At 41.5% G+C, this 24,522-nt stretch overlaps 4 protein-coding genes across 4 annotated transcripts; 2 read left to right on the top strand and 2 right to left on the bottom strand.

Annotated features, from left to right (window-relative positions):
- Positions 1–368: 368 nt before the first annotated feature.
- On the bottom strand, positions 369–4,348 carry LOC118343320 (retinol dehydrogenase 12-like). The gene is made up of 7 exons (XM_035682081.1): positions 4,071–4,348; positions 3,312–3,452; positions 2,909–3,100; positions 2,458–2,619; positions 2,156–2,272; positions 1,747–1,951; positions 369–1,539 (listed from the first exon to the last, which is right to left on the bottom strand). The coding sequence occupies exons 1-7, from the start codon at positions 4,144–4,146 to the stop codon at positions 1,443–1,445; spliced, it is 990 nt and encodes a 329-aa protein (XP_035537974.1). The 5' UTR covers positions 4,147–4,348; the 3' UTR covers positions 369–1,442.
- Positions 4,349–5,060: 712 nt separating this feature from the next.
- tmed3 (transmembrane p24 trafficking protein 3) lies at positions 5,061–7,848 on the top strand. Its single transcript, XM_035682082.1, has 3 exons — positions 5,061–5,359; positions 5,654–5,899; positions 6,515–7,848. The coding sequence occupies exons 1-3, from the start codon at positions 5,213–5,215 to the stop codon at positions 6,746–6,748; spliced, it is 627 nt and encodes a 208-aa protein (XP_035537975.1). The 5' UTR covers positions 5,061–5,212; the 3' UTR covers positions 6,749–7,848.
- An 801-nt stretch (positions 7,849–8,649) lies between these two features.
- LOC118343319 (isocitrate dehydrogenase [NADP], mitochondrial-like) lies at positions 8,650–13,465 on the top strand. The gene is made up of 11 exons (XM_035682080.1): positions 8,650–9,025; positions 10,016–10,107; positions 10,288–10,453; positions 10,599–10,759; positions 10,857–11,000; positions 11,158–11,294; positions 11,445–11,596; positions 11,775–11,887; positions 12,593–12,690; positions 12,797–12,889; positions 12,998–13,465. The coding sequence occupies exons 1-11, from the start codon at positions 8,902–8,904 to the stop codon at positions 13,080–13,082; spliced, it is 1,365 nt and encodes a 454-aa protein (XP_035537973.1). The 5' UTR covers positions 8,650–8,901; the 3' UTR covers positions 13,083–13,465.
- A 1,628-nt stretch (positions 13,466–15,093) lies between these two features.
- znf710b (zinc finger protein 710b) lies at positions 15,094–23,890 on the bottom strand (the record flags this gene model as incomplete). Its single annotated transcript, XM_035682079.1, is given in 4 exon segments — positions 15,094–16,854; positions 18,836–19,007; positions 19,411–19,602; positions 22,316–23,890. Coding segments are annotated over 4 exon segments (2,079 nt in total). The 3' UTR covers positions 15,094–16,672.
- Between the last annotated feature and the right edge of the window lie 632 nt (positions 23,891–24,522).

Below are 24,522 nucleotides of genomic sequence, written 5' to 3' on the forward strand. Positions count from 1 at the left end.
TAGAGAAAACCTTGTGAAAAGTGGTGTGTATATGAGGGATGCTTTATTTTTTTAAAACGCCTGAGCTATTTCAACTAATTCCCTTTTGTTTGATTTATATTAATATTCTCTAGGAAAACACTATTAAACAAGCAAGCTTCTAATCAGGAGCTCGGCTCTGCTTCCCCCGTTTTTCAACACATCAACACATACGCTGATAACCAGGTCACAAATGCCGGTATATGTTTCAGCAAGCGGTGATAACTTGAAAATACAACATTTCAATTTTGTCTTTCTTTCTCATTTAGAGCCACCAAACTTCCATAAATGCATATCTAAGAGTTTTATTTATTGCCCCTGTTATTTAATAACTGCTAGGACAAAAAAAATCCCTTTTAATCAGATGTTTATTGCCAGAAGTATTACATTGCTGATGAGTCCCATTGTACATTTCTGTATTGTTCATTTTGAGTAAGTTTGCAAAGGCACACGGTTCAATTCTCGCCAAAAAACACAAAATGGCATCCACTGACACACAGACACACACACACACACTTGAGGGTGCTCAGTAAGCTGACAAGTCTTCTGGATTTACTGGCTGCTTCCTAACTGCTCTCTGCCCCCGAGGCTTCCACTCCCTCTCCACACCTGGTGGAGGATCCTCTGTCCTCTGAAGTGCAACAATCCTCTCACCACTTGCCGGCATTTGAGGTCACTTCCTCTAACACTTCAACACTTCAGCACTTCAGCACTACTTCAACACGGTCTACGTCTTCAGCCTGCACACAAATAGGCTCTCGTCTTCCTTTTCTTGTAACTTTAAGAAAATGTAGTGTTGCTTTACATGTTACATGTTTTTTGGCTGTGTTTCTGCAGGTGAGGTTGATAAAGAATTGATTATACAATCATTTTACTTTACTTTACTTTACTTTATGTTGGTAATTATTGCTAGATGCCAGCCTTTTAAAGCCTTAAAAGTCTCTTAGTATCTACAGTGCAAATCATATGAGGAAAAAAAATGTAGGCCATTGCCCATTTACTATTCCAAATAAAAAAAGGATAAATGTATGAAAGCAACTGCTCATTAAAATGCAAAAAAATCAACCAGGATAGTAGATTAAAAAGCAGGCATTACTTGTTTTTTTCTCATGATAGCAGCATACCATAGATATACAATAAATCACAAATTATAATGCAGAATATGAATAATATAAAGATGAAGCAATACACCTGATTTTAATATTCAATCAACTGACTGAATTCTCTGATTAAATAGTGCAAAATTTTTCACTCAGCATTTCATCTTTTAGGTCTTCAAGATTTGAACAGGTGAAATCGTCCTTAATAATTAATGCAATGCCCTTGTGCCTTAGATAATAAAAATATTGCCATGCTTTATGCACCTTAAGGACATCGACTCTAGCAAAAGCAATGGGTGATAAAACTGGGACACGCTGCTGTGTTTAGGCCAGACCAACCATGGAAGCACTGAGGTCCCACAGCTTCTTTGCTGCAGCATCATCCAGAGCCTGTGGTGCCGGCGTTTTGGGGGCGCAGTCACTGTATCACGGAAGAAATAAAAGAGGGGGAAAAGTTCACCAAAAGTCCAATACAGTGTGGCCATAATCTAATCTGATGTAGTACAATTGCTGAAAACCTTGTCTATGATTGTACACTGGACAAAGAAAAAGTGGACTAACTTTCTAGATAACTGCAACTATTAATTTATCTTCACACTCAGGTGAGTTTTATTGCAGATATACTCGCCTGTAGTAAAGGCCACTGACGTTGGCCAGGCTCTCGTCCACAGCGCAGTAGATGGTGGTCTGAGCTCCTTCCCAGGGACTTTTGACCAGACTAGTAAATAGCTTTATTATGACCTTCTGCCACAGGGCTAAAGTGGGGTACAAGTGGCGGCCTAATTCGGTGCGGATGACCCCTGGGTGAAGGCTGTACACCGTCACACCAGTTCCTAATGAGAGGGATCCATCAAATAAAGTGTTATTTGCAATACATGAAATATTAACACCCTTTAACATGGGGAGAAAGAAAAAGACAACACAAGAACACCACGGTAAACTAAGAAAAAAGAAAAGCACTAATCTTTACCCTTGCATTGTATCTGATCAATAATAACACAGAACAATAATAGGACGTACTGTACATTGGACGCTACCTTGCAGTCTTGCTGCCAGTTCTCTGCAGAAGAGCACATTGGCCAGCTTGCTCTGGCGGTAGCTCATTTCACGACGGTAGTCTTTATCAAGGTTGATGTCATCGAAGTGTATACGACCTGCAAGAGAAACAAACCAATGTAGTCTTTAAACAGAAATTACATTCTGTAGAAACAATCATGTAAGTTTGATCTGTCATAACTGTCTCAATTAAAACACAACCAAAGTGGAATATTATATCAATATCACAAGGCCCCATTTGACAATCACGGGTGTGTTGAAGAACTACAATGATTCCCTTTACCCTTCTCGTGGGCCAGGCTGGAGACGATGACAATGCGACTTGGAGCTGACTTCTTCAGCAGGTCAAGAAGACAGTTGGTGAGGAGAAAATGTCCCAGGTGGTTGACACCGAACTGCATTTCAAAGCCATCCTCAGTCGTACTCTTAGGACACATCATGATACCTAACAATCAACAAAAAAAAAATTATATGGAATAGAACTGACTAATAAATAACCTAATGGTCCACCATTAGTTTACTTTTGGCCTAAAAAAGTTACATGTCTTTTCATTCAGCTGAACTTTGATCCTGTTATTTAAAAGTCCTCAATGTGTGTGTAGGTCATGAAGTCTGCCTGATGCACTTATCACCTGCTTGCACCTTTTATATAAGCATGATTATTTGAGAATTCTTTCTGCAATGCCAAATTTTCACCGCTGCTGACTGAGTAATGGAGTACCATTGTAAATTACCCGCATTGTTGATGAGGATGTCCAAACGTTCCTCATTCTCCTGGACATCTCTGGCCAGGTCTCTGACGGACTGCAGCGAGGAGAGGTCCAGTTTCTTTACCACCACGTTGCCGTTTCCACTCTGCTGCCGGATCTGGTCAGCTGCAATACGGGCTCTGGTCATGTCTCTGCAGGCTAGGATCACTCTGGCCCCTTAAGAAAAATAAAAAAAACATTAAAAAATTCAGATTTTAACATGAGTAGTCGAAGTAGTCGTCATGGTAGAAGTCAGATTAGGTAAATCCAATCAATTACCTAATAATAGATTAATTAGAATAGATAATGTAATAAGCCAGTATAACCTAACATAGTACAGCATAATGTCAGATATGGTACTGTGTATAAAACACCATGAGGGTCTCACCCCGCTGGGCCATATCCAGGGCCGTCTCCTTCCCAATGCCAGTGTTGGCTCCAGTGATCAGGACTGTTTTCCCTTCCAGCCTGACCTTGCTCCGACACACACCCCCAGCCATCCACCTACGCAAGGCCAGTACAGCTGCCCCTGAAAGAAAGGAATATGTTAACAGTGTTGCAGGTCTGCAGCTAACCGTTATTTTCATTATTGACTCATTTCGTTTGGTCCATAAAATGTCAGAGAATAGTGACAAATGTTGATTGCTATGCTAAGGTGTGGTCCTCAAATGTCATGTTTAGTCCACATTAAATATTTAGTTTACTGTCATAGAGGACTAAAGAAACCACAATTCACATTTTTTCTTTTTTTGTTAAAAATGAAAAGATCAAAACTATTAATAGATTAGCAAAACAGTTGGCAATTCATTGACAATTAATCGATTAAATGACTAATTGTTGCAGCTGAAATGTCAAATGTAGTTTAATATGCCTTGTTGGCCTTTACAAAGAGAGCAGCCCTCACAATGAATATCTCTGTCAGGATGAGACACATATGATCATACTATGAGCTATTTATCTGACGTACAGATTTCTGCCCTGATGACAAAGCACACACCATTACTTAGTGCACATTATCCGCAGCTACAGTTTTATTTACTACTCAGTAGTAAGAATTAGGCAACTTCTCTTACATTGACATTTAAGAAAATATGGAAACAAAAAGTGGAGCTTACACAGTATCCTTTTGATAAAATAAGTGGTTTACCTGCAGTGAAAGCAACTATGAGACCGGTCGCATGTTTCTGTACAAAGTCATTCATCACCTGTGAGTAGTTTTGCATATTTAAGGCTGTTAATTATTAACCAACTTAAATGAAAAATGACTACACGCTTGAACGGAAAGATTATGGCGGAATTAAAGTTAACAATGTGGCCGTTTAAAAAAGTGAGTACTGATGGATAAGATACAGAGTACTGTCAAAGCCTGACCAAGGAGCTTTTATTCCTTTCCGTATTTTGTAAAGATAATCCCTTCTCGCGAGTGGGGGCGTGGTCTGCACCGACTGGGATTTTCAGAATAAGACTCAGTTTAATTAAACCCTCGGTGGTCAGAGCAGCTAGTGCAGTATGACTTTAATCTGCTCCTGTGTTTCCTGTCTATGATACGATGAATTGGGCGTCGCGATATAATGTCAGACTTTCTCGTAAAGGTCTAATCTAAATCTAAAAGGTACAATCTATTACTAAGGAGAGCAGAACAGTCTATCTGTGTAGATTACACACGCCCTATAAAACACACACATTAATACAATGCAGCTTGCCCACCCATGTTAGTTTATCACACCTTTTTACAGATAAAACGAACCGACAGTTAAGCAGTTGAGATATGATCTACCTGGACTAATCATCAACAACTTTCACTAGTTTATTTTGGTGCTTATACTTACTTAACCCAGGACATGGTGTGATTATGTGGGAGGCATATTAGTTCTGCTACTTTTTTTTTTTTTTTAATCATCCGAATACTTCCTCTATCACTGCAAAATATATAACTCATAAAGTGACTTTAGAAAAGAAGTCAAAGTGTGTTTTAGGTTCAAATAACTGGTAGGCTGACTTACTTCGGGCTTTTATTTTGAAACCTAACAATCATGACTGGTCACAGTATGAATGTGTCGCAGTGAGTTGACACTTCGTGGCTTTAACTAGTTTTAAAGCTGCCTGTGGTACATTCAGAGCTTATACTGGGTCTGCATTTACGTTTCACAACCGTGGGCTAATTTTTTACCAAAAAATAAACAAACTTGCCCCGGAAGTTGTTCGTGCTCGTGCCACGTCAGAGCTACTAAAGTGTTAGCCCTGCTCCACTGTGTGTGTGCCAGCAGCAGCTCCCTTTTCTCTTTCACCATGCTGTGCCTGGGACTGAGCTGTTTGCTGCTGCTGCATGTGTTTGTGGTGTTTGGGACTGAGCTCACATTTGAGCTCCCTGACAACGATAAGCAATGTTTCTACGAGGAACTGGAGAAAGACGTGAAGTTTGACATAGACTTCCAAGTAAGTTCCTCTTAAAGCTTCATCCCTGTCACTCTGTGTGTTTGTGTGTGTGTGCTTGCTCTTGGAAAGGAAGAACATGCATGGTTTTAGTTCTTTACATAATCTCAAAATGCATGTATTTTAACACCTCGATTTAAGAACCTTGTTTTAATAAACCTAACTGTTTTCCTGCACAGCCACATTGATTGCATATGATACAACAAAACAACATATGTTACAGTGTTACAGAGCTGCTGGCATACATATGTCCTGTAATCCACACCTTTCCTTTATGTGTGCTTTCCCCCCCTGTAGGTGATTTCAGGAGGAAACTATGATGTGGACTGTTTTGTGACGGATCCTCAGAACAATGTCTTATATAACGAGAAGAAGAAGCAGTATGACAGCTTCTCTCACACCACAACTATGAAGGGCGTCTACAAGGTCTGCTTCAGCAACGAGTTCTCCACTTTTACACATAAAATCGTGTATCTGGAGTTCCGCCATGGAGATGAGGATCCTCTCCTGCAGAGCATGACCAGCTCTACTGCACTGACTCAGGTAAGTCTGAGGAACTGTAAAACAAGGTGGTCTAAATCTGTCTGCTGCAGTGGAAACCCTTTACTCTGGCTGCTGCTTTGTTCAGAAAAAAAACATTATATGCTCATAGCATATAATAACAGTGTTGTGTTTAGGCTAACAAATCAGTTGTTGAGGTGATAGCAGGTGAAGCAAAACTGTTGCTGTTCCATTATTGTTGGTTTAGTTTCAGATCTGAGACAGTTTCTATAAAGTCCACCAGGTGGAGCCAGTTGTTCTGACTTAAGTCTCACCATTTACTGGAAGTATTGTGTTAACCACGGCCCAATCTTATTTGCTAGTCTTTTAATGTGCTCTCCTTACCCCACAATGAAAATTTAAAGGGCAGTCTGTTTCAGTTTTAGGTAAACTGAAGTTAGATATGTCAGCTATTTACAATAAATACTCCAATTATGACCACTTCAAGTCCTGAGACTTGTAGGAAAAGTGTAGGAAGTTGAGGTGAATCTATTCACGAGCAGTTTGGAGAATATAATTTAGTTAGTTTACATATGTTTGACCCACCTTCCACTGAATGTTTTGGCCCAGGCCGTGGCTGTGCTCTTGATTCATCTGTGGTGATCTTTCCACTTTCAGCTGGAGTCATCTTGCGTCTCCATTCATGAGATCCTGAAGGTGGTGGCTGACTCACAGACATGGTACAGGCTGAGAGAGGCGCATGACCGCACAAAAGCAGAGCATCTCCTCGAGCGGGTGACCTTCTGGTCCATAGGAGAAACCGTCCTGCTGTTTGTCATTGGCATCGGTCAAGTTATGTTGCTCAGGAGCTTCTTCACTGAGAAGAAAGGCTCTGTGGCAGCCACCACTTAGAAATCCTATTCTTGATACGTCCTCAGAAAGACAAGGTGGAACAGCGTCAGTGTGAACATATAGGTGCATCTGGAGAGTAGCAGCCATCTTTTATTATTTCCAGCAAACCCTTTGTTTGAGGGATAGTTCAGGAAGTCTTTTTTTTTTTTCCTGCTTACCCAGTGTCACACAAGTGTGAATGGCTTTTTTGTGTCTGTGTTGTTTTGTTTGTAAGAAGCTGTACTGAAAAGAAACAACACTCGTACTTTGAAAATTGAGATTCGACACCTTTCAGCCTTGCACAGATTATTTATTAATTGCTATAGACGTACAACAAAAAGCATGTTTAGTTTGATGCATCTGGTAATGGCCAGGATTGCCTTGCAGTAGGACCATCAAGGATTTCGGTCTAGATAGTTGTGGAAAGTGTTGTTTCCGAATGTCAGTTTTATTTTATAGTGTGTGATGTGTATTATGTTTATTACCTTAATTTATGTGCAAAAAGTTACCAGTTGTAAGAGCTCTGTCTCCCTCATGTCCTTGTGTGTCTTAAGTGCCTTAAGAAATTTATTTTTTCATTTCCTACCAATTTACCAAGTTTATGCCAAGTTTACGGTTTACTGCCTGTTACATGCCATCCTGTTGTCACTGATTGATTAGATATTCTCACTTTTATGTTTTAAATTTGGTTGGTAAATTTGGTTAAGTCTGTGTTATTTTCACAAAGAAATACGTTTAATGGACATTAGTAAGTGACCAATTATTGTGGATCTCACCACTAAAGTTATGTCTTCAGTCCTATTTGTTTATCCATCTGTTTATTATCTGTAAAATCAGATTTAAGTAAAATGTAGTAAAAAAAAAAGTCATGTTTGGTGAAGATGCAAATCCATTTTCCTCTTCTAAGATTTGCATTTTGAACATTTGTGGTATTTTCTGATGCCATTTCAGATCCAGGTTCACATAAAAATGTATTTTTGATTTTATTGATTTAAGTTTTATTATTAAGAAGAGAGATTTTGATTGTAAATTGTGCAGATATAAGCTCTCATGTGTTTTCTAATTAATGGCAAATTACAGGAGATAATAAAAGCTGTTTCCGGCCGACTCGTGCCCCTTTAGTGGAATCTTTTCATGTTTCTTATCAAGAGCAAAAATGACACAGATTGGACAAAAATGACATTAGTTTACATATTAAACAGAAACGTCCACAAATCTAATCCTATATAGGCCAGGTGCAGGTTTGGAAAAATCAGAAAGTATCAGCACACTGGAGGAAAAGCTCAAAACTTGAACAGAAATTGCGTTACCCTGGTGTAGGCCTTCACAACCTTTTCCTTAAGAGATCCCCTTTCTATCACTGAGTGAACCTATGACCCCTGACATATTTTATTGATATTTCATATTCAACGCATAACAATGACAGTACAGAACAACTGATAAACTGTACAATGAGCCCAAAGTGTGAACACAGTAACTGCAGGAAGTTTGTGTAAAACGAGCAATTTTTGGATGAATTTTGAGCAGATTATTTCCTGTGAATGTTACATCAGAGATGAGTTTTCCTAATACATTTTTAAAAAATTATTGACAATAATTCTTACATAGTAGGCTTCTTTTCTTATTGTTCTATTAACTCTTTGGTTGGTTTAACTTTGTTTATCACAGAGTAAAGGCTCTGGGCTTCAAAGTTTAAATCAATAATCTAATTATTTTGAGATAACAATTTTATTTAGTTTTCAGAGGAAAGAAAGAAACCAATAAATATTGTCTCATCATATGGGCGTCTCTACACTTCTAACACATTCGTATTTAATTTCTCATATGCAATAGATTATGCAAAACACTGTGAGGATCAGGAAGGAGGAAACAGGCTACAGACTACCTTGTAGTAGTGAACTTGAACCTGATCCACTGACAGTCTAACCTGATCCACTGACAGTCTAACCTGATCCACTGACAGTACAACCTGAACTCACCGTGTGCTGCGCAACAAACACACTTTACTCTGATTGGCCCGGAGCCGGTTATTCTGTCCAATCGGAGCGCTCTATCCAGAGTATGTGGAATCTACATCCGGTGTCAGCAGTGTACCGGGCTCCACCGGCCGGTTGTTCATTCATAAGAAAACACAGCACCGTCAGTGTCAGCGACCGAAACAGACTGTAGTAAACATGGCGGGTTACCTGAAAGCTCTGAACACCTTAAAGAGGAGTACAGCCGCTGCACTGTCGCAAAGCCCCGCTGTGGTCTCACCGGCCGCCGTCCGCCACCAGCACGGACTCCAGCAGCGGAACTGTAAGTCAGCCGTCGACTAAAAGCACAACAATATGACTCCACTGCGTGTCTCTAGAGACTGTATGAGTGGGCAGTGAGGACAAATGAGTAATAAAGAGTTGGTGACAGTGGAAACCTGTCGATGTGGCTGATTGGCCAGTTGCCATCAATGAATCATACAAGAGCATGGAAATAGTAAAGACAGTCCACTCATTCATTTCTAACACTGATTTACAAATGTATCAACTCTAAGAACCTGATACATCAACATAACATCACTGACAACCTAGAAGTGTAAGAAACCAACAACAGAGCAATATTATGCTGGATACTGAATACAATGTGAGGTATTTGTTGTATTAATGCCACAGGTTGGTGCATTTAGCCCACAGCAGATACATAAATACTATACTGTATGTTGCATAGACTAGAGTAAAGGCCATAATAGCAACTGGTGCCAGCCTGTCCTGGCATGTGAGTCCACGTGTTTTGTCAGGTACAAAGAGGGCTTGGCAAGTAATAACTGCTATCAAAGCCGTCATATAATCCCAAAGGTCACATTGTCTGGCAGAGTTTCACTGTCACAGCAAGAATGAGACAACTGTGTGTAACTAAGAAGTGAGAGGGATATACAACGAAATACAGGCGTGTTTGTTTGGTCTGTGGTGGTTTAGACAGTTGTCACAGGTTGAGGCGAGGCGTTTGTTCTTGGCTCGTCAACGAGCTCCCCCAGAGGATGTGAGTTTAAAGACTCCCGATCGAATTGCAGGGACAGTCACACGTCAGCCAGAATGAACTCAAGAATGAGAATTATACTGCATAAGGCGGCTGATTCAGTCTAAAGCATTGGAGTATGCAGATTATTACAGTTTGACCCTTCAGCTAAATGAATGTTTAGAAGATGAACTACTGAGTGGCAACCTCGACTGTGTGCAAAGTTTAAAACATGTTCGTTATCGTCGCCCCCTGCAGCCGTACACATGATAGCTAATGTCTCTGTGCGTTCTCCAGATGCCACACAGCGCATCAAGGTGGACCAGCCGGTGGTGGAGATGGACGGGGATGAGATGACTCGCATCATATGGGAGTTCATCAAAGAGAAGGTAAATGGAACAGACTAATAAAGCTTAACTTTTTAAATGATTCAAACTATAAAGAAACTGTAGATGTTTGTATTCAAAGTCAAAATGTGTTAGAATAATCTGAAACACTGCGTTTGTGTGTGGTTGCTGTCCAGTGTTGTCCTCGAACAAATAACACATCAACATCTTGTACGCGTGCAGCTCATCCTGTCCAATGTTGACGTCGAGCTGAAGTACTTTGACCTGGGCCTGCCCTACCGCGACCTGACAGACGACCAGGTCACCATTGACTCGGCTATAGCAACTAAGAAGTACAACGTGGCTGTCAAGTGTGCCACCATCACCCCAGATGAGGCCCGAGTTGAGGGTAAGTTGGACTCGTGTTAAATTAAATGCTAACTGCGACTATTAGTTATAGTTTTTAAAATAAATAATGAATAAAAATAGAGTTCATGATATTTTCCTAACTGAACAAATGGCAAAAGCTTATAATATACATATTTCTTTGTCAGAGTTTAAGCTAAAGAAGATGTGGAAGAGTCCCAACGGAACCATCAGGAACATCTTGGGTGGCACAGTTTTCCGTGAGCCAATCCTTTGTAAAAACATCCCTCGCCTTGTTCCCGGTTGGACACAGCCCATCACAATCGGCAGACATGCTTTTGGCGATCAGGTAAGAAATACAAACACGTGTTTGCTCTCAGCCAAGAATCATCCAAACTGTCAGAAGAGCAGTCTCACGTAACAGGTTTTCTGTTTTAATCCCACAGTACAGGGCCACAGACTTTGTTGTAGACCAGCCTGGCAAGTTCAATATGGTATTTTCCCCAGCTGATGGAAGCAAGCAGAAGGAGTGGGAGGTGTATGACTTCTCCGCAGGGGGCTGTGGGATGGGAATGTACAACACTGATGAGGTAAGAATGAGTTTGTTCCAGTGCAATATTTATAGACATTTCTACAGCTACTTAGCTATCTAATAATTTGGCGAGTGCCTTCGGGTTTTTTTTAATCAAATGTTCAGTTTATTATGTTTAAAATCTGGTCCCTTATTATTATATTTTCTTTACACAGTCCATCAGTGGGTTTGCTCACAGCTGCTTCCAGTATGCCATCAACAAGAGGTGGCCTCTGTACATGAGCACCAAGAACACCATCCTCAAGGCCTATGACGGGCGCTTCAAAGACATCTTCCAGGACATCTTCGAGAAGTGAGACACTGAGAATTCAGACTTGATTGTCTTATTACATTGCTTAAAGAATAAACTCTTCTGCAGACTCATTGTAATTACACAGTGTCCTCAATGGTCAGGACACTGTGAAGGAGACATAACACATTTTCATTATTCTGTCTTCTTCAGGGACTATAAGCCAGAGTTCGACAAGCTGAAGATCTGGTATGAGCACCGTCTCATTGATGACATGGTAGCCCAGGTCCTGAAGTCTTCTGGAGGATTTGTTTGGGCCTGCAAGAACTACGATGGAGATGTGCAGTCAGACATTCTGGCCCAGGGTAAGTACACTTCAGTTTGAATATGGGTTGGTAAAGTAGTTGTGATATTTCTATTTTTGTTCAGCGAGGGGCCACACAAGGTCACATTATTTACACACGAGCTGCCGTTTTGTTTTTGTATGTGGGCTTCTGATGGGATTGCCTTGTGATGCAAGGGTTGTCTGTGTGTTGTATCCAGGTTTTGGTTCTCTAGGTCTCATGACATCAGTACTGGTGTGCCCTGACGGCAAGACTATTGAGGCCGAGGCTGCCCACGGCACCGTCACCAGACACTACCGTGAACACCAGAGGGTAAGAGCCAGCACGTCACCTTGTAAACATTGTAACTTTGTTGGAACTGATTTGATTTTTAGACCTTGGGAGTGAGGAAATGTTTGCAAAGTGATGGACATGTTGGCCAGACCCAAAATTTCTGTGTACTCATTCATAGATGGGACTTAGTGTTAGGTTTGAGGTTAGATTTAGTTTTAGGCCAAAGGTTTTGAGTTGAAGTTGTAATAATTAGCTCCACTTATTTAACAAACGCTCATTAGAATGTTACAAGTTGGTGCAAATCTGTCCAACTTTTCTTCAAATGACAGAAGTGCACTGAAGAACCAGGCTTACCAAAACATTTTTTGTTCTTTTGCTTTTTGTCTTATCTGTAAGAACGTTAACTGCAAGTGTTAATGTTAACTGCAGTTGCACTCAGTTTGTGCTTCTCTCAGCCAACTGCAGTTTTGAAAAGTGCAATAAAGTGGGTTTAAAGAGCAGAAACAATGGAAGGGACTAAATTAATTTTATATTTTGTTTGTGATTTGCAAATAAAATTGTACTAGTTCTTCAGTATGAGACAAGATGCATAATTTTTTAATTTTTTAAATGTATTCCATAAATTCACGGTAGAAGAAGCAGAGATACTCATGTCCACGGTTGCATCAATAAACCTGATTGCAAAGCAACCACAAGACATGTTGAAGTTTCAGTACTTACCTTAACTGTGCCCTTGCTTTGTAGGGAAAACCAACCAGTACCAACCCCATTGCTAGCATCTTTGCCTGGACCAGAGGACTGGAGCACAGAGGCAAATTGGACGGAAACTCTGACTTGATAAAGTATGTTAGCAAATTATTTTGTGTCATTTACTCATGTGGCTTTATTTTTTTTTTTGTTGCAATTTTACATCACAATAATTTGTCACACTGCACTGTCACTCTCCAGGTTCTCCCAGACGTTAGAAAAAGTCTGTGTGGAAACTGTGGAAAACGGAGTGATGACCAAGGACCTCGCAGGCTGCATCCATGGCTTGGCCAAGTGAGTGTACATGCTAACCGTCTGTTTGGTCTATCTTTAGGAAACCTTTTCTGATGTTTTTACATGAGGACAGATTTTATAACTTGCCCCTTCCCCTTGATCTTGCAGCTGTAAGCTGAATGAACATTATGTCAACACATTAGACTTCATGGACGCTATCAAGACCAACCTGGACAAAGCTCTGGGCAAATGAAGAACAACGAGACTGACACACATGCCAATGTAGAGAGACAAACCAAGTCTGTAAATGTTTTGCTTGTTTTTACTGTTCGTTTGTATGAACCTTTCTATCCAATTTTTAAGGACCAAAGTGCCTTTTTTGTATGACATTACTGTCCTCTTCCTCTCCTGTTGCCAATGGTCCAGTTTTGTATTGCACCATTAAGTGATTGTATTGTAATTAAGATGAATGCCAAAGTTAACTTATAATGCCCACTTCAAAGAAGCTTGTCCTTCACATTTGATTAGAATGTATGTTCAGAGAGAAGTATATACAAATAAGGACAACAATGAACTGTTTTGCACTGTCAGAATGACTATTAAAAAGAAATGGTGATTGCTTATCACTAACAAGCAGCATATGTAGTTGCCTCATGCTTGGTTGTCATTTTATCCTTTACTTCAGCAGTGTTCAATGCTGTTACGCTGAACACTGAGGCTGTGGTTAGCGCCATTCACATGCATTTTCACATTTTAATTTCATGCACTCGGTCCAGCGATGCATTCATGCAGTGCTGCATGTTCCTTTAGCAGGCGTTATATGCACCCTCCAGTGAATGACGCTGAGTAGTGTTTCCACCAGCAGAGGGCCAGACCTGATGGGAGTTCTGTTGGTTGAATGATACATCATTACCAGCAGATGTCGACATGGTCCCAGTTGGCTAGCTATGCAATGTACTGTGTTTAAAAGCTTATCTGTCATTGTACCACTCTAAACAATGCAAGACTGTGACTGAAACAGCCTTCTTAACAATGTTTCTGTTCATCTAATTATCTATTTTTTATTATATTATCCAATATTAAAAGTAACGAAAGCACTAAAGCTAAACATGCTTTTAAGAAATGTATGTGAATAAGATCTCATCAGGCCTGGCTGGTGCAGTTTATAGACATACGAACACTGAGGGTACAAAAGTTAGTTTGATATCACATTATTCTTGCTGTTCTCAATCTAAAGCATTTGGTACTCAAAGTCCTGACAGAGGTTAACTTTATAACTGAACCACTCACCAGGGAATATGCTATTATGTCTCTCCCAGTCACTAAAAAGTCAAAGAAAATGAACAAGGTGCCTCTATCACAAAATTACCAGAAATTAGCATTTAGATTACCTCTCCCCCCCCCCCCTTTTTTTAATTTCCTCCTGGAGGAACATTCCCATGGAACTGCTAAGTGCTAAAGAACCTCCCACTTAATATGATCTGCAGCCATAAAGGAGTCATATCTCTGAGCAAATTGATCAATCACGTCCTGGGAAATGATTTCCTATGGAAGCCTAATCCATGCACAACGCAAAGCATCCATGAAACAGCGGAAGTCCAATCCATGAGAGCACATTTTACAGCAGTCTCTACTAAGATTGACTGAGGCTTCAAGATCACAGACATAACCCAAAAGTTACAATTCAGTTCCCTGAACAGGCGAAGCTGAACTCCTGCCAGCTGACTGCGTGAAGTAGAGAAGACCCTCCTCTCTTTTCTCATTCAGAAATGTCCATAGTTTCATTTTGGTAGTTTTTCTTTTTAAACTTGTCTGGTAAGCTCCAACTACATAGCAGTCGTGATTTGATGACTATGTCACTGGTCATTTTGCCATATATCCCTAATCTAACCCTAATCCTAATTTGTAATTGATCAAATGGTGCAATGACATTTTAGGAGCTGTGATTTCAGAGTGTGGGTGCTCTTTGTATTTCACTAGTTTTTCCAAGTGTTCAGCCATAAATCAAAGTACTAGAAAAATGGCAATTTATTTCATTAATATGGCTCTAGATGAAAAGTCAAGAGATCACCAAAGTCATTAGGATTCCTCCTTCAATGACCATTATTGTGTTTCTACTAAATTGTATGGCGATACATCTGATAGTTGAGATATTTCAGTTTAGTGTTGGACCAACACTGCCATCCCTAGAGCCACTAGTAAGGCTAAAAATACCAGACACTGAGGATTGCCCCCCCCCCAAATAGTGACAGATTAAAACACCATCATTTAAACTAGAGAACCTTTATTAAATAATTCATGGTCAATTTCCATGAGGTCTCAGTTTGATATTCCTCATTTCAAAAAAGAACTAGAAGACCATTCCTCTGGTTTAGTGTGCATATCAAGGCTGACCTGCATGGCAGGACAGGGGGAGCTGACTGTCTTCCCCAAAACAGAATTATGAACAGCAGGACTAGTGTCACTCAACTTACAATTCAACAATTCAAAGTGTAACCGGGACCTTCAAACTATTTATATTCTTCTTTCAAATCAACAGATCGGATTCAATATTCATTTTCAGTCATTTTTTAGTTTTTAGTTGAGAGGGTAAATATTTTTCTGAATTAACTGAATTGAAAGTAAAGTGAAAACAGCCCTGGATTTAAGAGTGCTGAAACTACAAACAACAAAAAACCCAAACTGCTGATTCTCCGTACAAACTGCTCATTCTTCAATTCACATGTGAACTGACAACTGTGAACTATCCATATCAAGGGAACTGCAGTTTACAAAAGAACCTACTGAGAAAGCATATCTGTTTGTGTTTAATAATATTGCCATTATGGGGGATTGGAAGATTCTACGATCTTATCCCCCCCCACCCAAGCTCTTCTTCTCCTTGAGGCAAATGAGTTCACTCTTACTGAAGACAGCCTTCACAGAAAAATGACAGGTCTCAATGAAAAAGTGCTTTTGTATTGTTCACTCAGTAATTCAAAAACTAGAGCAGTATATTCACTACACGGGATAGGTTATTAATGTAAAGCTAAACCATGTGAAACAAAAAACGTTGGGTAAACACACTGCATGTTGAAGAATCATTTGTACAGTGAGAGGGCCTTATATGTCGGTAACATTTGTTCTCTGGTATCAGCCGACATGGGACAGTAGCAACTTTGGTAGTAAGTGCCCCGTCGAGAAAAAGGCTACAATGTCCCGTGCAAAAAGCACAAATGCATTGAACGACCGGCCTGTTCAAACGGAAGGCTGGGCAGGAACGGGTAACTACAATTAGGAACTGTTTAGTAAGAGCATTCAAACCTATGAATATGTTGTGACTATGTATCAAAAGTTCGATATACAGTGAGTAAATAGCTGACACGGTGGAAGCTTAGTTGCAAATGTATCTGGCTGGCACTTTCAGTCAAAAATATAAGGGCATACATTGGCTGTGAATGACAAAAATGGCAAAATGGTAAACAAATTTCTATCACATCAAATGTAACCGATGGCTCTGCAACTGTTTTCTCTTTTTTTTTTTTTTCAAATAACTGATACATACACACAACATACAGATTCGACTGTCCGCCAGTGAGAGTCTTTTGAGTCGGTAAGCGCAGTAATCCCAAAAAAGGAGCTCCAGACCGCGTCAACAGTTTCAGTGTCTCTGCTATCAGCAACAGAGCTGAAACCTCTCCTTTGAAGTGCGTCTGCTTCCTGGCCTCCCATCAGAGTCCGGCAGTTCTGGCTCTTCTGGAAGGAGGCCAAAACTAAATGAAAACCCCTTCCCCAGTGTCTCCCAAAGCCATGACAACAACTCTGCCTTAAAAAAAAAACCCACCAAAATGTTCTCTGGTCCACTCAAGGTGTAGTGTAGCTGCCTGTGTCCTTCCCGAAATTGTAATACTCCTCCATGTCCTCCATGTTTGCTGTAGTGAGTTTAGTGAGGTTTTGGGAGCCACCATTGTCCATATTGTCTGGTGATGTAAAGCTGAAGTTCTGTCCTTCATACTCCCCCTGGCTCTCCATTTCTGGAAGAACTTCTGAAAAAAAGAAAAAACGACAATAAACATTTCAAAGCTACCTTCATCCTTAAGTGCAATCAGTGTTGTTTTTTTCCTTTGTCCCTGAAGAAAAATAAAAAAAATATAAAAAGACACTGTGTGGGTGAGATTTGACAGATTGATGAACAGTGGCCTGGCACCATAAGTCAACTCCACAACTGTCATATGTCCCGCCGACCTCAAACCAGTGAGACGCGCATTAAAAAACCTTAAATAACCAAAACTGTTCTAACTTTGGCAGAAAGTTGTGTTCGTGCAGGATCCTATTGCACATAGTAAGAAGCTGATGGAGAAAATGAGTTTTCAGGGATTAAGACATTCCTGAAATACTTGAAGGTTATATATCTGAGATTCAAAACATTAATATAGCAGCAAACAACTGTTTGCTTTGTGAATTAAGGATTTATTTTTACCAAACCAGAGTCCGTGCTTGTTGGAACAGTAAAAAAGAATAACAAAGACAGTTTCAGTGAGTTTTATTTTATTTCTGTTCACTTTGAGTTAAGTCATGTTGTAGAGGGCTGCATTGGGATTGGGATCCCGCGGGAGCTCAAAAGAGCGGGTGGATTTGACTTTGCTGCAGGCGGGAGTAGGCGGTCAAAACAAAAAACACTGCGGGTCCCAGGATTTATCTTGCACCCACGAGAGGGATGGAGACGGAGTCAACACATGAAGTTCAGAGAAAGATTAAAGCGGGTTTTTACAAAACAACAGCAAAGCAAAGCAAGTCTGGAATTCGGAGACATTTCTCAGTTGTTACCAACACAGTAAAATAACATATTTCCACCTGCGGCACAGGAGCAACACGAAATGCAGGAGTGAATGATCAGAAGGCTTGCGGGAGCACGCAGGAGCGGACACACACACGATGGACGGTACGATGTTACAGTCATATGCAAGGTAAATTACGTTATTTGTCTATGTAGTCTGGTGGAAAGTGAATAGCTGTTTCTGGTTAAACAAANNGTAGGGATCCTTTCCATAATGTTGCCAAACACTGACTGAGCCTGTCAGTGGCAAAAACAAGCACTTTTAGTCAACGGATTCTGACCGGTAAATTTCTCCCAAAAGATTAGCTAACGTTACATGGCAGCCATAGCAGTCTGCCGGCTATTTTCACATCTAATTTGATGAACTATGGATTTACTTTGACCAAGCCAACATTGGTGATTTTTGGAAAGACTCTAGAAAGACTAACAAAGACAATTTTGGTAAGATTTATTTTGTTTTAGATTAGTCTGAAGTGTCTTTTACAATTATCTATTGGTAAAATTACTAGAGTCTGGTCAGTAGTAGTGCCCATGGTTTTGTTCTGAGATGCTGGTGCCCTGAATTTTGGAAACCTTTAACGTTGACGTAATCGTTAACATACTACATCAATAAATGAAACTTTGCATGATAAAGTGAAAAACAAAAACAAGCGAGAGAAATGTATAAAACAATACATATATGCAGCAAAAAAAGACCCTTTGGTATGATTGCTGCTTGTATAAAAAGCAAATAATTGCTGAATCCTGAAAAATGATACCACTGATTACCTGCCAAATGGTATTTTTATGAAGACAGGTTTGCTCTTCTTGCATTGTGTCTGATAAAAATAAAAACACTTATTATGAAACCAGCTTTGGCTGAGGTTGGCAGCTCAGGCTGAGCTTGACGGGGTCCAAGAATATTGACATATTCAGTTGATTTTTGCATGTGCACTGACAGTCTGTTACTATTAAATATAAAACAATCAAATTTATTACAAAAATATGACTTAAAAATTGTAATTTATTACAAATAATGATAATTAACCTATAATTGTGGGCAGGTATATATGAAAGAGTGTGTTTTCGAGATTTGATGTTTGCTTCATAGCTGTTGGACCAGGGCCAGGCCAGCAGCTTGTTTATGCAGAGGGTCACTGGTGTGTGGTGAATAGTAGAAAATATGTGACAATATGTGCAGCGGGTATCACCTTGTCCCTCTGGCGAGACGTCCATCCCGTGCTTGACCTTCATGTGCCTGCTGAGGTTTCCCTTCAGGTTGAACTTACTGGTGCAGTAAGGACACTTGAAGGGCTTACTGCCAGCGTGGAGATGCATGTGGCCCAGCAGGTTGTACATTCTGTTGAAAGACTTTCCACATACCTGGAAGAAATAGTAACCAAAAATATTGACACTGATGATCACAGACAGAGAAAAATTTAAAGATATATGTCAAAGTAGCTACTTGTAGATGGTAGTTAATGATCCTGCCCGATGACGGTAGTCTCAAACCTCTGGGATTTTCTCCCACTGTAAGAATGTGAATTTCATTGTAGCAAAAACCACTGATATCAAACCATATAACTAACTAGCTTCTTGGCAGCATATTTACTAATTTCTCATCCTCACATAATCCTGTTAACATTAAATTGAACTGCATTTAAAATGCGTCATCACATCTCATTTCACAAGTTTTCCCATAATTAATTAGAAACTCTTACACTTCCTGCCATCCCCCAGAATATTATCCTTTTTTTTGCTAAATGAATCAAGTTCAAATACTCGCCTTGCATTTAAATGGCTTCACAGGCAGGTGGACGATCATGTGGGTCTTGAGGGTCTGTTTCTGGATGAAGCTCTTGAAGCACACATGACACTGGAAAGGCCTGACGCTGTTGTGGATGAGCATGTGCCTCTTCAGGTTGGCCGACAGGGTGAACTCCCGGGAACACACGTCACACTTGTGGCCCTTCATTCCCTGCAGAGTCCAAACAGAAGGGGAAGGGTTAATCGTTCAAATATAGCAATGTGTGTGTGCAACTGTTTTCTTAGTCACATTGTCTAATAAAAGTGAGACAGAAACGGGTTTATTGCTTAATTCACAGGATTGCAAACTGGGAGGGGGGGGCAAGAGAGTTGAAGAGGGGCATGGGTGTGGAGGGAGAAAACCTGGGACGGGTGCGTGCTGGTGTTCTGAAAACTACAGGAAATGAAGGTTGTTACTGTAGTTTGGCTGCTAATTTGGCCCACTTGTCATCACAGTCACCGGTTGTCAGCTCATGCAGGCAATTAAGGCAGGTTTAAATCCTTTGCACCCGATTGCCGCAATTAGAAACAAAACTCGCACTCCTCTAACACACAGACATGACATACATATTTTTAGATTCAATGTGACTTACACTTACACAGTACAGTTATCTCCAATGCCTATGTCCACTCCAGAACTTGTCTGTTCATCATCAAAGTAATCCAGTGATAGTTTTCAGTATGTTGCAAACAGGAACTGCGAATAGCTAATTTGGCAAGTTCAAGTTGCAGCCCACCGCCTAACTCACCCAATCCAACATTATACTTCCTGGGGTTGTTGGGGGGGGGGTCACAATTAATATCTAATTCCATCCACAAAAACAGGGATGCCATAACCTTCCTGTCAAACAGGACCTGCCAGACTTTGCAGACTGAAGAGCAAGCCTGAGACTTTAATGGACAAAACAGCTTTTCAGTTCTTATTATATCATGTAAATACAATATATAGACAATGTGCTATTATGGTAATGTAACTGTTTGTCTGGGCTGTCAGAGGCAGTTTTGTATTTCAAAAGATATTCACATCCTGCATATTGCTCATTTGTCATATCAAAATCCATGGCAGTCAGGCACATTGTAGGTATACCAAAAGAGATTACAGCAAAAAAGCCCTTTCTACCCATCCTTATTCTGTCCACATAATATTCTCAGGCACACGCGACAGGAAATGTATAAACATTGAGAAGCAGGTCACAAGAGCAGACAATTCACAGCATCTGAGGCCTTGAGGCTTGTATAAATGAATGTGCTGCTGCACCATACACTCCACTCTGCAGTCAATGTCAGCAGAAAAAAAAAAGTGGGGCTGAATAACTGGATTCTGGGTTATTGAGAAGAACAAATATGTATTACAGGTCACTAGTGTGCTGAGAGACAGTGTTTGTATAAGCAGACAAATCTGGCATGCTGTCAGTCCACCCACTGTCTGCACAACAAATGGGTTGCGTTGCTGCTGTCCACCAGGGGGAGCAGTAAGCAGACAGCAGGCTCAAAATAGAATACTGACTGCTCTCTCATTTCCATGATGAGTGTAGCTTAGGATTTTTGTTACCCTGAAAGTAATCAAATTTAGGCAGATCCTCAGGAGTTCAGCATCCTCATTGGTCACTGTGTGAGACTTCTATTAGAAACTACCTGAAATGATCCGATCTATCCATCCATTGCTCTGGTGAAGTGAAGAGTGCAGTTTCAGAGAAATGTCAAAACACCATATGTTGCATATTTTACGACAACTAACCATTAGGGCTTCAAACGGAGCAAGAGTTGAAGAAAAGATAGTCCTGTGGTTAAATTAAATGAATTGTGATCTCTCAGTGTCCTCATCTCTCTCTTCCTCACCTGTGTGTGTGCATAATTGCGTGCATGTGTGGAGAACAGGCAGGGGGCACCGAGCAATTACACACATTTCATTCAAACGAGGAGTATAATGAGGAGTACATGAGGATGTTCAGCATTACGGATGTGCAAAATCAAATCTTTAAAAAGATGCAGCAATGCTCTGTTGTACTTCTCATTTCCTTTGTTGTTTGTTTTTTCAAGTTCCATTTCTCTAAAAGCAGATGAAAGTGCAATATGCACAGTGCAAATTAGGTAGAGAAGCTTTTCTAGTCGTCACGGGGTCATAACATTTGTGCAGGGCAAACTGCATCTTATGCAAAATAAACTAATAACTAGTAACAAAAGAAAGTAATTAAAACATATTCTTAAGTGAAAGGGATTTTTTTTTACAGCTTACAGGAGAATTATGTGGTAACAGATCAGTCCTGATTTGTGAACATGAACAAACCTCTTTCAAAGCTAGAAACTAAATCTCTCTTGATGGTGTCCCTAAGACACACATCTTGGAGCTTGCTTTATTAAAGAGTGAATGGGTGATTAACTGTACTAAGGATGACAGCTAAAATGAGCACATATCCTAATCCAGGAATTCGTAGCAATACAATAATAAAAGCCTTGGGTGAAAGAATCTCTAGCAACGTCTGTGCTTTCTATGTTGTAAGCTTCCTGTTTTTTTCCATTTTCTGTTGCTGTTGTGGAAATTTTAGTCACAACGAAAATCTGACAGACACAAAAGGAAGCAGTGCAGAGTATGGACGCCTGCTAGCTAAGTGCTCTTACCTGTCTACTTCACCCAGATCTCAGTGGGTAAAGGACAGAGGATGAACTGAGGTGAGGACTTTGGACGTCAGAGGTGTGGTAGCCTCCCTTTGGTGATCCGATAGTGCCTCTTTTTTCGTGTGTCTGTTTGCTTTCCCTCTCCACTATCATTTTCTTTTACATGACAAAAGAAAAACCCTTAATCTAATGATGTATATAAGTGATATTTACAATGTGTAACTAGAGCAGTCAGGAAGTTTGGGTGGAAGAGTCCGGCGGCGGTGTACCTTATGAGTGAGCGAGTGCTGACGTAGGTGGTGGAGCTGCACAAACTCCAGGCCGCACTGGGAGCAGGTGTAAGGCCTCGGGCTCTGGTGCTTCAGGAGGTGGTTCTGGAGCTGGCTACGGTAGGCAAACGACTTGTTGCACTCGGTGCACTGGAAGGTGTGGGGCCCCTGGTGGCTGGTCTGGTGGCGTTTGAGGTGGGCATAGGTGGGGAACTCCATGCCGCACTGCGAACAGACATGGCAGCGCCCTCGTTCATGCTTCACCTCGTGCGCTCGCAGCTCGCTGGGATATGCGAAGCCGCGGCGGCAGAAGCGGCAGCTGTAGGGCTTGACGTCAGTGTGTTGGAGCATGTGCCGCTTCAGGTGGCTGGTCTGGGTGAAGCCCTTTTTGCAGACTGTGCACTTGTGGGGTCGCGTACCCTGATGGGTCAGCAGGTGGGTTTGAAGATGACTGGGCTGCTTGAAGAGCTTGCCGCAATGCGGACAGGCGTGTGGTTTGATGCCATTGTGTCCCAAGATGTGTGTGACCAGGTTGTACTTGGAGGTGTACGATTTATCACACATGCGACACTTCCAGCGCTTCAGACCATCTCCCACGTCTACGCAGTAAGATTCATCAATCTGGATGTTGATGTCTAGCCGGTCCACTCTGCGGCCGCCGTGCCGACGAGGAGGCTGGGGGTGTGGAGGCTGCTGGTGCTGCCCTCCTCCACCCCCGTCTGTCCACATCATGCTCTGGCTGCCATCTTCATACTCAGTCCCCATGCCCATCTCCGCCGAATCATAGCTGCCCACTTCACTGGTCTGGAAGTAGCTGCTGATGGCTTCCTCCTGCTGTGTGGGCTTCATCATGTTGTTCCCCTGGTGTTCTACCTCTTCTTCATCCTCTCTGCCGCCTCGAACGTGGCCCCCCATAGGGCGCTGGCCCTGCAGTCCTCTGTGGCCCTGCTCCCCTCCTCTGTGGCCCACCTGGGGGGGAGGAGGGTGAACGTGTGTGTTGGCTTGCTGCTGGTTGGACGCTTCCCGCTCACACTCTGTACAGTTCTTGTTGGTGCCTCTAAGGGTGGCTGGATCCACTTGTACTAAACCACCTCTGGGAGCCAAATTGTTAAGCATGTGGACACAAGAGGACATTCCAGAGTTAACGCCTTCCCCTTTCACATGTGACGAGGACACGTCACTTCCTTGAAGGCTGTGGCGATCGGGGCCGACCATTTTCCCGTCTGGATGTTGAGGGGGGGGGCCCTGCTGCCACCTCCTCTGACTGCAACTGGGTTGCATCTGACCGTCTTCTCCCAAGTTGTCTCCTAGGTAATCTCCGTTGGCGCCGATTAGCTGGTCTGCGTACTCGTAGTCGACTCCGTCTACTGGTGGTGCGGGGGATTCTTTGGGTTCGCCGGTGTAGAAGCCGTTGGGTGCAATGGTAGCGCCGAACACTTCATTCTGGGAGATGAGACCTAGCACGGCGGCCTGGGCCAAGGACAGCACGACTACTGGATCTGTCTGTGTGCCTATGTCCACCAGCCTGGCCATTACCTTGGGCTCACATCTACCCAGGCGCCGGCTCGCCTCCTCCTGGAGCAGAAAGAGACACACATATACAGAGAGGCAAGACATCAGCACAGCAAGGAAACAATTAACAAATATATCTGACTATATTGTCAGAAAATTGAGTTTGATATGATTTATTCTAGCGAACAATATTGTGGGGAAACAAATGAAACTATGGATTTTTTTCTCTGTCATCATCTTAAGTTTAGGTAAAGGTCTGTTTTGTTGTTTCAGCCAATTTCTCAGACTTATGAACAAAATTGGCAGAAGAGGAGGAGAAGCGAAGTAAACAACCGAGAACACAATATCGCTTGCTCTTGACAACTTCAAAACAACCCACATTTGTCAATGCAGAACATTTTAGTCTACAACCAAACGGCCTATGACCTAAACTGTAAAAGGCAGAGAAGTAATACGATAACTTGGCAACGGCCAAACTACAGCATACTGTGCTCCAATGATAATGTGTCCTTCATCAAAAGTGATCCAATAAGGACAAAAAGGCAAATGGACTGTACTGCGCCTCAAAGTGCTTTGACACTACATACAGACACATTATACAGGATGACCCAACACAAACAGAAACTAACATTCATACACATTCATCCACCGAGCAATTTGGGGTTCAGTATCTTGCTCAAGGACACTTCGAGGAG

The sequence above is a fragment of the Morone saxatilis genome, unplaced genomic scaffold, assembly GCF_004916995.1.
Source record: "Morone saxatilis isolate NCDOM2014 unplaced genomic scaffold, NCSU_SB_2.0 Contig11, whole genome shotgun sequence".
Taxonomy (NCBI): domain Eukaryota; kingdom Metazoa; phylum Chordata; class Actinopteri; family Moronidae; genus Morone; species Morone saxatilis.